The 13,005-nt window shown below is 38.2% G+C and overlaps 2 protein-coding genes across 2 annotated transcripts; both read left to right on the top strand.

Annotated features, from left to right (window-relative positions):
* Nucleotides 1-605: 605 nt before the first annotated feature.
* Nucleotides 606-2,440, top strand: LOC307261164 (uncharacterized protein). The gene is made up of 4 exons (XM_080041631.1): nucleotides 606-809; nucleotides 931-984; nucleotides 1,183-1,296; nucleotides 1,447-2,440. Exons 1-4 carry the CDS (start codon nucleotides 666-668, stop codon nucleotides 1,558-1,560), a joined length of 426 nt encoding a protein of 141 aa, XP_079897757.1. The 5' UTR covers nucleotides 606-665; the 3' UTR covers nucleotides 1,561-2,440.
* A 3,682-nt stretch (nucleotides 2,441-6,122) lies between these two features.
* On the top strand, nucleotides 6,123-7,593 carry LOC307260631 (uncharacterized protein; the record flags this gene model as incomplete). Its single annotated transcript, XM_080040907.1, has 4 exons — nucleotides 6,123-6,263; nucleotides 6,406-6,459; nucleotides 7,139-7,234; nucleotides 7,350-7,593. 4 exons carry the CDS (start codon nucleotides 6,123-6,125, stop codon nucleotides 7,467-7,469), a joined length of 411 nt encoding a protein of 136 aa, XP_079897033.1. The 3' UTR covers nucleotides 7,470-7,593.
* Between the last annotated feature and the right edge of the window lie 5,412 nt (nucleotides 7,594-13,005).

Below are 13,005 nucleotides of genomic sequence, written 5' to 3'. Positions count from 1 at the left end.
TCCTCTATTCCACCAATAAAATACTAGGTAAAGTTCAATAAATCCTCTACTTATCAAATGTAACCGTTGGTCTGTCTCCTGCTTAAAGGTTATTTGGATGACATCAAAGGTCATGATCCTATTGAGTAGCTTGAACCACTTCCATGCTATGGATAAAGATTGTATTACTGACATTTTGTGACTTGCACTGTTGTTTGTAGTCTTTACTGATTGTCCAATAGTCTTATAATGGCCAACAACAACAGAAGGATCTGTTATGCATAAAGCTTTGCTTTGTGTGCTCATTACATTTGTTTGTGAAGAACAGGTGCTGTTATTTGTGACTGCTTCTCTTTCAGTAGAAGAAAGGGTTGATTACCCTTGTTTGATATTTTTTTCAACTAGTATTGCAACCAACCCTATACATTCAATTCAGAGAAAAGTAGCTCAGTTATGGGGAGTTTCCTAATCTGCTTAATCAACCAAATCTTATCTTTCAAACATTCTGAAGTCTCACTGAAATGTTTTCTCTTTTTTGTAATAAGGGGAAAGGCGTGGGTGAATGCGTGGGCAAATCGAGTATAAATGTTGTGTTTGCCTAGATATCAGAACAAGCTGACAATTGAGTGATCATTTCAAGTTCCTCCTGAAAATTGCAAGAGGGTGTCAACCAACAAGTTAGTACCATGAAGATGATGATGCTTCTGCTAGTAGTCGCTGTGGTTCAACTGGTCTATCCTGCTGTTGCCAGTCCTACTCACGAGCCTGGAGTTAAGCTGAAGAATATAATTGTTGACGTAGCTGAAAAATACAGTAAAACTCTCACCAAGGTAAGCGTTCACTTACTAAATATATTCTTTTGAATAGTTATTTCTGCAACAATTTATTGGTGAGTCTTCTTGATAAAACACTTGTCGGAAGCAAATCTAACTTTTCTACTATGGTCTGCAGGAATTCTTTGTGGAGGATGTGTCACATCTGGCTGAAGGAGGCTCAGGCTGTCAGGTGAGAAGCGTTGTTATTCAGAAATAGTCTTTTTACTTTTACATATTTTTATAATTTCTGATCAACACCAAACACAGTAACTGCATGAGACACATCACAATGAAAATGGCAATGACATTTCTTTTGCATAATTTGACTTGTGTGTCTCTCGACATGGTTTATTTTGAGAAGCTTATATTGTGTTTATGTTCCATACAGGACAAGTTCTTCTGCAAAGTATACGATATCCTGCATCACCATAACCACTTTGGAAAGAGGGACGATGAGAAGGCAGTTGTGCAGAATTTGAAGATATTCGTCACGCGCTGCATTGTAAGAATTCCCTTTTGACATCATGTTTTCCAAATGAGAAGGTCAAAATCTGTGTTAGGAGCAAATGCAGCGTCAATATCCGAGACACAGTTTAGGAATGTTTAAGGAAAAGACAGTGCACTGAGCCTACGTGATTTCTTTGTCTTTCAGAAAAACTGTGAGGAATTGCTGGTGAATGTGACATCTACAGGCATCAAGAGACCAATCCCTGATCTTGTGACCTACCTCTCCGACTGCATCAAGAAGAGGAATACCGGAAACTAGCAGACCTGTTTTCTAATTCGGATTAGATTCATATCGGGTTATTTATTTTTTAGATTATATTTTATGATTGGATTGTGGTTTTTCATGTTATTTTATTGTTTTTCAGGAGTGTCTTTTATACAGTACTATTGTTAAGATTGATTTGAGTTGTCTTTATGACACACAGCCAGCACAATTCAATACTACAACACACAATGTCATAAATAGTCAATGAACAGATATTTATTTGTACTGTATCTATCTGGTAAACTGTTTTTAATCAGCACAGCACGCACAGTAGCAACTTGATAAAGGGTATGTACTCGGATCTGCTCTCAAACCCATTTTCAAATAGAAAATTAAACACGGAAGAGGTTTTGACCCAGATCGGAGAACTATCAAATACATGTGCATATTTATTTTGTTTGTCATTGTATTTAACATAAGTTACGGCTGTTTTATATACTTGATAGTTATTGTAATCCTATTAAAAAGAAGAATAAATGGTATTACCTGTGAGTTGCGTGTGTATGACATGTTAATCTGCATTTACAGATAGGACAATTTCTTTCACATTTTCCATTTCATTGATTTTTGATGATGCCTATGGCAAGGCGTCTTACCTCATTCAGTATTTAAAACTCCTTACTAGGTTTCTTAACCTTGTTCTTAACGCCATTTACAAAAGTATTAAAAACGTGTTGAATGACATTTATACAGCTGAAAATGAAGGCAGCTGGACTAGCAAAACCTCTGTCAATAGTCTCAAATTCAGTTCCGTTCGAATGTTTTGTGTACACAATTGACCTATTGATTTAGATTTGTTCATACTGGATTTCTTTGAATGCATTATATTTGTTGCTTTGACCTGTTGTTATACTATGTGGCCTCGAAATGTATTTGCTGCTCTCATATAAAGATGTATGTTGAATTAAGATGGAATTCACAGAGAGGTTTTTAATGATAAGATTGATCGCAAAATGCCAAAATAATAATGTGGAAAATAGGCCAAATGACTCCTCAAATTCAGAGTGCTGGCAAACACATGGCTTTTTCTTTAAGGGAAATGGTTACTTAAGAGAAGTGTAATTACCGAAGCAATACAAGATGAGTTGTATGCAGAAAATAAGAAATTAATGTTTTTAAGAGGTTTCCCCACTTATCTTAGAGGCTTTAATTCTGCTGACTAGCGGTCAGTCCCATATATTTAAAAATGCCCCCTTTTCCATTGTAGCCAGCCTTGCTGCAACAATGAATTACATTTTGAAATGGTCTATTAGACTATATAGGAAGATGACACAATTGAAATGTACTGTTCAACAGACAGGTATGTCTGTTACATAAGTAAATCAGGCAACTTTGCTTTTATTTTGGGTCAGAAAGATAAATACTGAGTCCGCCCAACAAGCATGTAGTAGTTTAGTCATTTGTATGTCCTCTCTTGCTTTTCAATGCTGCACTGAACCTTTTTGACATGAAGTCTGTGATATGCTGTCCCATGCACACCTGGAGGCTGATGGGGAGTACTGCTCCACTCCAAAATTCCCAGCAGGTTCTCAATAGGGTAGGGCTTTGGTCGGATGAAATACTTGGCCATTGTAGCACTTTCACAATGTTCTTTCTTGAGTATGCAGCAGTGGCCTTGGAAAAACGGTTAGGCACGTTGTTGTGTTGAAAAGGTGCCTATTGACTCAGAATATGGAGAGAATGTTGCAATTTCTCTTTCAAGATTTTGCAGTATATGTACAAATTCATGATCAAATCAATGAAGTACAATTCCCTTCATTCTTCAATCTCGGGTCCACGCAATTCTCATTGTTTTCTTACCCCTTGCTGTGCCAACAGTTCCAAAAAAAACTAAGTTTGTCTCATCAGACCAGAGTATGCATTCCCAAACGTTACCGTTGTCAAAGGCTAAACAGACTTTCTTGTGTGTTGACATCAGCAGTGGCCTCCATACATTTTCAATGTATGTGTTACTTTACATTACATTTCTTTTAGCGGAAGTTGTTATCCTCCCGATGTGGTGCAGCATGTACACGAATGGGTTGTTGCAGCAATGTTGGCGGTAAGGGAGAGTTGATCATCAAGTGTCACCCCCAGGTTCCTTACATTCTGGTTGGGGGTTACCTCAGTCTTTCCCTGGAAGGACAATGAGCTTGGTCTTGTCCAGGCTAAGTTTCAATTGAGACGTGTGTGTGTGCTGTGTGACTTAGTATGTGCCAGCTCTGAGGCACTTGATTGCTGAATCTCCTGCATCATGGGGTGACAATTATCTCCCAGTGTTGTGCACATCAAGTCTGAGAGTGAATCAATGGCTCAAATAGCAACCAATAACACCTGTTTGAGTGGCATGGTTCAGACTCTTCTTCATCATCATGAACATTGCCCTTGAAAAGCACCAAAAACATGTAATGACCTTTTGCATCATGACCTTTTACCATTTTGAAAATAAAATAAAAATGTTCTGATTAGTATTGACTTGGAGAGTTGCAGGAACCTGAAGGAGATTAAAAAAGAGAGGGTTTACTCTTTTATTCTGTGTACCATACCTAGGTTGTAACACTGTATCTTAAAAATAATGTCTTTATTAAACTATTATCAAGATCCACTTATGGTTGTACAAAAGCATGGCATTAAAATGACAGTCCAACATAAGTATTAAATAGTTCTCATGTCATTATATTTCCCTTGTAGTTTTAAATTCATTGTTTTGGAGGCCCTCAAGCCAAGAGTCCTTTGTTGCATGCTGCATTATGTAAAGAAAACACAGGCTTGAGTTTTTGCTTACTTTGTGATTGTGTCTCTTTGTCAACCATATTCTGGCCTCATAAACAGCTCTGTTGGTTACCGTATCACAGTATGACTCATGCTTTCAGAAGTCTCCCATTAGTATTCTAGATACAATTCAGAATTCTTCTGAGTATCCAGGAAATCAACACCTGATCAACTTCACTGATACGTTTCCTATTAGTGTATGTCTTGACGGTGATGCATTTGTCTCAGTGGCATCATGACAGGATTTAACTGTGCAAAGCTGGCACGGCCCTGTAGCCACAGACCACCAAGTGCCTTAAATGTCTCGTCAAAAAATGCTTTGAAAAATTCACCACTTAGTCAAATCAACTGAGAGGATTAGTTTCTAAGGTTGGTTTGTAAGATTTGTACAGAGGACATGAATATTTATATTTATATTGTGCTCACATGATGATGCCTATTCCTAGATTAGTCAAATGACCACAACTCTGGGTTAGTGTTTTGCAAGATAGCATTTCAGATTGAAGGTTCTAGTTGGTATCTGGGGATTCCATCATAATAAAGGGAGGCTGCCATGTGAGAACTTAAAGGCAACTGGTTAAACAAACAAAGCACAGCAACTGGGAGGAAAGGGTGGAGAGGGGGCCCCCAAGTGGCTTACTCCAGATATTGGTGGCAAAAGAGGAAGTCTGTTTTCTTGTACATCTGGTATAACCAGCATGCAGTTGAGGTTACACACACTTAAATCATTACACACATTAAATCATTGTATTTTTTGTAACTGTAAATTACCCTGAAAAATTAAAATATTTGTTTATTTTACTATATTTTACTCTATTTTATCATTTAAGTACTCCTTCTAAAGCTATAGTGCATAACGTTTTTATGTTAATGAATGTTTGTTACATTCAAGCCGTTAGCAAATGAGTTGACACAAAGTTGATTGAGCATATCAGCTCCACAGTGTTGTTGTAATTCCTCAGAATTCCTCATGGGGGCAACAGAAGTTACGCAATATAGTTTTAAACTTGAACTCATTAGCTGTAAATATGAAGATCTTACTTTACTAACATGCCATGTAAAGTAATATATTGTGAAAAGTATCATAGCAGCTCTTTGAGATTGTGATCAGTAACACTTAAACCATAATAAACACTATGTGCATTTTAATATTTACCGCACAATGTCATAACTAGACACAAAAGACTGAAATATATATATATATATATACTCAAATAGTGTTGAATTAATGCAGGCACATAGACAGATTTAGCATCAAATTCTACACATTTGAATATAGCCTCCAGCAAGTTTGATTGCATGTAATGGTTGTTGTTGATATTACATATTTAAGTCTGTGCTCTGTAAAATTGGCCAATGTCAGCGTGAAACACAATCAGACTTCGGAAATGTAATGCTGGTCTCTTTTTAAGTTTAGAACCTTGTGTCATTATATTATCTGTCAAACACCCAGGCTCTAATATCTGACAATCTCTGGTGAATGTCAGTAAATGCTTGCTTACATGTATTAGTTAAAAGGGTTTTGTTAGTGGTATGGGAACTACCCATTGACTTCAGAGAAACATTCATCAGTTTTGGTTGCACGTCAATCACACACTAATCACTTAGTCACATCTTCTCCCACACCACAAACTGACTTCATTTGCTTTGTAATAAGTGGAAAAACCGTGGCCATGGCGTGGGCTAGACAAGTATAAACTTTGCATTCTCAGCCAAGACCTCACAACAATCTGAATGATAATTTCAAAGGCTTACTGAATTATCTTCTTCCTGAGGTCAAAAACCTAAGAAATAGTATCACAAAGATGGGGATGCTTCTGCTAGTATCTGCTATGGCTCTGCTGATTAATCTAGCTGTTGTCAGTCCTCGCCACCTCCACACGTTGGACGTTCACCGGATCCTGAACCATATTTTCGACCTGGCTGAAAAAGAGACTTGCACTCAGGTAAGGAACTTATCTGATAGCACATGATGAGCTGTGTGTTCTGCTTTGTTAGCTCTTCAGCTCATTCATGTATTATATTTTTAAACGTTTAAAGTCCAAAGTATTCATTTAACACATTTGTTTTTTCAAATATGTGCTGCAGGAACTCTTTGTGGAATCTGTAAAGCATCTGACCGAAGGCAGTGAACAATGTGGGGTAAGGGGAGTTCTTGAAACATTTTATGTTGTAGTTCATCTGCTGGGCTAATTTGTGCAGTCATACACTTGCACCTGTATTCCTATTATTGTATTCATTTATTGTTTACTTGGGATAAACATTCATATTCAGAGCCATTGCCAGCAAGAAAACGGAGTCCAAATATTCTCTGCCAAATCCTGTTTAAAAAATAAAAATGTATGAACTGGCCGTACAAAAACTTGATTGTATTTTCTTTTTTTTTAATTGCTCAGAAACAATTTGCCTCCTTTATGGTCTAGGCTTGTTTCCAAGGCCTTTAAACTGCCAGTAACTCTGATGGAGAATTCTAAATCAGGGTTTTTCTGTTATTGTTGTAGCTTGTGGCCTAAAAAAAAGGAAAAAGATATTGCATTTGAAATCATTCCTACTCTGGGTGTACTCTTTAGTTATCCTCTGTAGTTGCCCTGTTTGTGTATGTCTCTTACAAAGCAACCCACAGTGGCTATAGAACCCCTTTTTTGTGGCTGGATTATTATATTGTTTTTCTTAACTAGAAATTAAATGGAGTATTAAGAACACAAGGCAACAATAACAATTATCCATGGTGGAGATTTTAACAGCATGTTTTTTCATCTATTGACACATTGTCTGATTTATTTTTTAGAAGGTAAAACATTATTGCTCATGTTCATTACAGGATAAGTTCTTCTGCAAAGTCCATGACATCCTGCATCACACTGGAAAAATGGCGGCGCTTGTGGGAAACTTGAAGAAGTATAATAAAGGCCGAAATGTAAGAATTGGGAACACCCTTATTTTTGCAGAAGTGAAAACAAATGACATAGCAATGTAATGAGTGACAGTGGAAGTACATTCACGAATGGCTGATCTAATTTCTTGTCTTTCAGGTAACGTGTGAAAAGGCTCTACAGGGGATGATAAGCACAGGTTACCAGGTTGAATTATGTGGACTTCTGGAAGATGTCAAGTCCTGTGTCCGGTCTACGAATATGAAAAGCAGCTCCTGAATATCACCCAGACCCAACATACATTTGATTTAAACACTGTATGATCTGATCTTAAGGAAATCAAAAACACTGTCTTTTTTAAAATCACCTTTTAATATATGATCAAGCTTTGATGTTATTTGTATATTTGAACAACCTATTTATTACAATTATATCAAACTGCATTGATTACATTACAAGTGTATGTGTTGACAGATAAAAAATAAATTTGTGAAATGCACTGTATGGAAATGCTTGACTTTAGTAGGGGAGAACGGGGTAAGTAGGCACACTTTTTACTCCAGTGAGAATTGCTTATCACCTAAGCATCTTTCAATAGTCATTCCTACATTAAATTGAAGCTTAAGGTGCTGGCTTGAAATGTGTACCCCTCACATGTTCTATCTTATTGTAATAAAAAAGAAATTAATCATCAAAGACACCCTTACACATTGTGACAACCTACCCCATCAAGGGGTCGGTTGTCACAATGTTATCTTAATGGGAATAATCTTAAAAAGAAGGCAAGAAAGCAGAACTAAATTTGAAAGTTGAAGTGCATTGTCAAGTTGACAAATAGGCCTACATAACTTACTGTAGCCTTGGCAGCTGGTCTAGTTTGGGATGCACTGGGTTGTTTTGATTGTGTTGCCCTTTTTTAATTTGCATGCTAGCTGCCTTTTCCTGCTCTATTCTCTCCTTCTCTGGGGTGTCAGTGAGGATACAGCTTGACAATTTATTTTGTTATTGGGTTCAAGGCCAACAACCGCCTGACAACTAATTAGCTTGCTAACCACAATCTAAACTATAGTTTACCCTTCACACTTTTCATGGGTAACAAGTGTTTTGTTATAAACCCATTCTGCAAACGCCTAGAAGAAAAATACTGAGGAGCTAAATATTTTCAATTTGACATAAAAAACACAAACAGTCCTCTCACCTCAAATTCAGCAGTCTAACTCCATGGAAGACTATGTAGGTGACCTCTGATCCCAATTCTGGATATTTACATACCAAAATTTCACAGACAGTGCCTTCTGGTTCCGAGATATAACGATTGTGACAACCAACCCGTGTGACATATTACCCCGTTCTCCCCTACTGTTTGTATAACAAATTTTTTTTTTAAATCATTCCTGGCTTATTTGTTTTTTCAAAATGTGTTCTCTCACATTTAATGTCCTTGTGGCTTTTGTCTCGGCTGCTTAACCACTGTATTGGAAATGAAAAAAAGTCTCTTTTATTAAAATCAAAATGGAATAGTCATTGCAGAACAGAAAGTAAAAACAAGGAAACATCAAATGAAACTTTAAAATTGTGTCAGCGCTGGCTCTTACCTACGTGATCGGTTGATCATTTACTTTTCAATAGGACCAGGGGGAACCACACAATACAAGTGCTCTGTTATTTATTTGAGTGCAGAAATAGCAAATGCAGAAACGTTTAGAAGTTCAAATGATTGCTCAAATATAAATGATTCTGTAAATCATTCAGCCCCTAAAGAACTCCCAAAGAACCCAGTTTTTCGTAGAGTGCACTCAACCAATCGGCGAGCTCGTACCCTGTCTGACTTGAAGAGCTCTCAGAGAGAAACATTTTTCACCACTCTTTTCCCTCTTGCCTTGGACAATGTACCCGTCAGTCAGTGACTTGATGCAATGTGAGAGCTGTGGGGAGGCTTGCTCCTGCTGGTGGTTGGGTCTCTTGTGTGGCGTTCAGCTGTGTGTATGTGCGCTACTGAACCGTGGCTCCCTCATTACTAAATAAAGTGAATCACTCTCCTTTTCCAAACTGTGCTTTTTATAGTACCGCGTTGGAATATTCCCAATACTTTGTAGAACCATCCCTCCCGTGCCTTTTTTCTGAAGGACTTTCAAAGGACAAATAAACTCTCCTATTAGTTCAAGATGATGTAATGAGGGGATATACAGATCATATTTAAATGGTCATTACATTTTGGATTGGAAAAAAATACTAATACTCCTAAATTGATTTTAATTCTAGTGCGTGACTTCTGTCGCACCCATTAGTCATTCTGAGTAACAATGTCAGCGCATCAACATGAGGTAAGCTTTTGGTGATCACATGGATTTTATACCTTCTGCTGTACACAAATCCATCCATTCCACCACTGCTGATGAATGGATGTTTAGAGTTAGGAGTCTCACTACTTATACATCTTCACTTGGCTGTTGTGTAGAGAATCCCACTCAGGGTGATGTGATTCTGCTGAATCAGAAAGATCATTCATGAATATCACGATCAGTCGCAACGTCAAAACCTTCCACAGTTATGTTTTGTGATAATAATTTAAATAAATAATCATGTGGCCTCATTAAAGGATAAAATAAGATTTGTTTAGATCTGTTATCATGGCTACCAATCCGAACCCCCATGTGGGAATGTTTTTAAAGTATGCAAATGAGCTTTAATCACCCCAAGGCAATGTAACCCGTTATTCAACCAAATCACACCAGCTTCCTTCTAACACAGATCTGATGGGATCAAGCAGGTATCTCACTTCGTCAAACGCCTCGCAATGGGACTTTACATCGTTATGCTTATAGACCGACACCATGTAAGCATCATGAGTATCTTTTGGGTGTGTACAATGCAAGGCTGATCAGGATCTTTACCTGTGTTTAAGAGAGGCTTGATAAAATAATAATAAAATAATTGTGTTCTTCCCCTTGATCTGTACAAACACACACACACACACACACACACACACACACACACACACACAAACACACACACACACATACACACACACACAGACACACACACACACACACACTCACACACACACACTCACACACAAACACACACATACACACACACAGACATACACAGTGCTTGCTCCCTCTGCTGCTTCTTTATTGTGTTCCTGGTGGATTAGCCTCGGGCCTGTCTTCAGGGCCTGGGGCCAGTGGGAGCAGACTCAGGGTGGAGGGAGGACGGGTGGCTGCATCTGCCAGGGGACCTCCTTCAGGTCCTGGCTTGGGTTTCATGTATGTCTTCAAAAGCACAGCCCCGCGGAAAGAAGGAGAGAGAGACAGTCAGAAAGACAGAGAGAGAGAGAGAGAGAGAGAGCTGTGGTGCTGCCATTGTTATTTCCCCGTGTGCCCTCAGTCAGCACCCGGGACTTGGGGTGATGGAACGTGTTGACACCCAGTTGCTTTTCACTTCTTGTCTATATGTTTTTTTCACCCTCAAGGCTATATCAAAAGTCCAGAATGTACACATTAATAGATATGTTTCCATCCAATGCTATGATTTATTAAGCATTCTCTCTCCTTCTGTCATTGTCCTGGATATTTGGCCAGACCCCCATACTCGATTAGCCGCAGGATACGCGGCAAATTGTTAATCATACATATTGGTTTAATATTACCAAAGAGAAAACAATCTCGTTTTAGATTTTGAGGTGATGTGCATCCGAATAATTTGTACAAGTAAGCCATGTTGCATGGTCAGTCACACACAATGTACACAACAAAATACACATTGTGCCTATGTTTCAGCGCTCTACTGTATTCTGGACAGGAGCCTGGGCAAATTATATAATCAAATAAGTGCATGAATATTCTGTAAAGGTGGTACCTACTGTACGTCTCAAAAGTAACTTTCAGCATTTTTTTTACTAAGGAAAACAAAAAGATTCCATCCCTATTGTTGTGCAGAATCTCGACCAAATTCAAAAGCCGTATTCTGTTGGATCTGGAAATTCATGTTCAGTTTCTTTTGTGCACAAATTCAAAGCTGACAGAGTGAAGAGCTCATTAACAAGCTGTGTGAATGGACTTTAGATTGGATGATGATGATGGCCCTCGCAGCATCTTCATCTGGACTGTGGGTCCTCTGGGTGCTCCTGTTGTCACAAGAGTTTAGTGTCGGACTGTCAGGGCCGAGAGGGACACGTTCACCTTGACATGATCAACTTGGAAATGAAAAGATCTAAATCCACACAGTCGGGATGAAAGACATGTTGAGCATTAGGGATTTTGCCTTTTTCTTTCTTTTTCTTTTAACATTCTCTTGATTTTCTTTTACCCCTCTTCCTCCTCCCTTTCTTTCCATCCTCCCTTTACTTCCATCCATCTTCCCTTTCTTTCTTCCTTCCCTCTCTCATTCGGTCATTTTTCCTATTTTCCTTCCTTGTGCCTTCTTTTTTCTTTACCTTTTTCTTTTATCTTTCCTTTCCTAATGTGATCTCTCCTCCCTCTAACCCATGCCTCCCTCTAACAAGTCTTTCTTCCTTTTCTCTCTTCTCTTCCCCCATTCCCCTCTCTACACTACAACCACATTTTATTTTTCTTAGAGAGGATTACTATGTTCAGCAGAATTTCCGGTGATTATATCTTCATATACTCTAATCTGAGTTTGTGTGCAGACCTGTACCCCGGCCAGCTAAGTGCTTTGAAGAAAAAAATCACGCCACTGTGAGTTATTTCCGGCTGGGTTAATCTTATTTCTCTGGGCACTTTGATAATGGAGAGGACTTGAATAATGAATGTGGTGTATAATACTGTTCTTCAGGCCCCGCTATATGAATTAAACAAGTAAGTGATATTCTGCGAGTGTCTCTAATATAGTGCACTGTGCCCCTCATTTTTCCAAAGACCACGCTTTTATTTTGTATTTTTCAAGATCAAACTAGAAATATGCACTTGAGCGGCAGTAAAAAAAACAAATACTGGGTTAAAAGGATAGGAGCGATTAATGTATCTAAAATATGAAGACCACACAATTTATCATGGTTAAAGGAAGGATCCCTCTCTCAGTTCCTGTGCACGCGTCTCTTCATGTATTTGTTTGCACATTTTAATAGTCTCTGGATTATGCATGCTGTTTTAGTTGGCAGACGGCTTGACCTAGCACACAGACTATCAGACTTTAAATGTTATCTTTAAAAGAGCTTCGCTGGTCTCTCTGCATAGCTCATGATTAGTGCAACATCAGATTATCAATGTGTGTAAAGAGGTGGTGTTGATGTTTCAGAAAATAGACTTGTGTATTTTTGAACTCATAATCCAGTGTTTTTGATAATATTTAAGTAAAAGCAACACAAACCGAGGTTTCACTTAAATTTTATTTAGTAGGTCAGAGTGTGAATTGTTGAAAATGCTTGGCAACTCTAAGCAGATTCATACAGTTGTAAAAATGTTTTTATTATTCACCTTTCATTATATGTTGATTACATAGTCTTCAGTGGAAATATAAAGTAGTGTGCAATTAAAATACCTCAGGATTGTACTGGTTACAGTACTTGCAGACAATGGTATAAGTTATTTTCCCACATCTGATATATATGGATACAATTAAATGTTTCCATTACCTGAATGTAACCAGACAGGTCATTCACACGCCTAAGTGTGTAGAAGAGAGAAGGGAACAGGAGCCACAGATGGACAGCATCTCCTGCTCTACCTTTTAAAAAGACATCCATCAACCTGGCCTCAAGTTTCCAGAAGGTAACACAATATCACCATGTCGCAGTGTGTGTGTGTGTGTGGTGTGTGTGTGTGTGTGTGTGTGTGTGTGTGTGTGTGTGTTG

The sequence above is a fragment of the Ammodytes marinus genome (assembly GCF_949987685.1).
Source record: "Ammodytes marinus genome assembly, chromosome: 14".
Classification (NCBI taxonomy): Eukaryota; Metazoa; Chordata; class Actinopteri; order Uranoscopiformes; family Ammodytidae; genus Ammodytes; species Ammodytes marinus.
This window is presented reverse-complemented; position numbering and strand designations above follow the sequence as displayed.

Bases quoted from the DNA above. Each gene is read 5' to 3' on its own strand.
- LOC307261164 (XM_080041631.1), top strand. From the start codon at position 666: ATGAAGATGATGATGCTTCTGCTAGTAGTCGCTGTGGTTCAACTGGTC. The intron at 810-930 runs GTAAGCGTTCAC...TATGGTCTGCAG, and splicing joins ACAGTAAAACTCTCACCAAG to GAATTCTTTGTGGAGGATGT. The intron at 985-1,182 runs GTGAGAAGCGTT...TGTTCCATACAG, and splicing joins AAGGAGGCTCAGGCTGTCAG to GACAAGTTCTTCTGCAAAGT.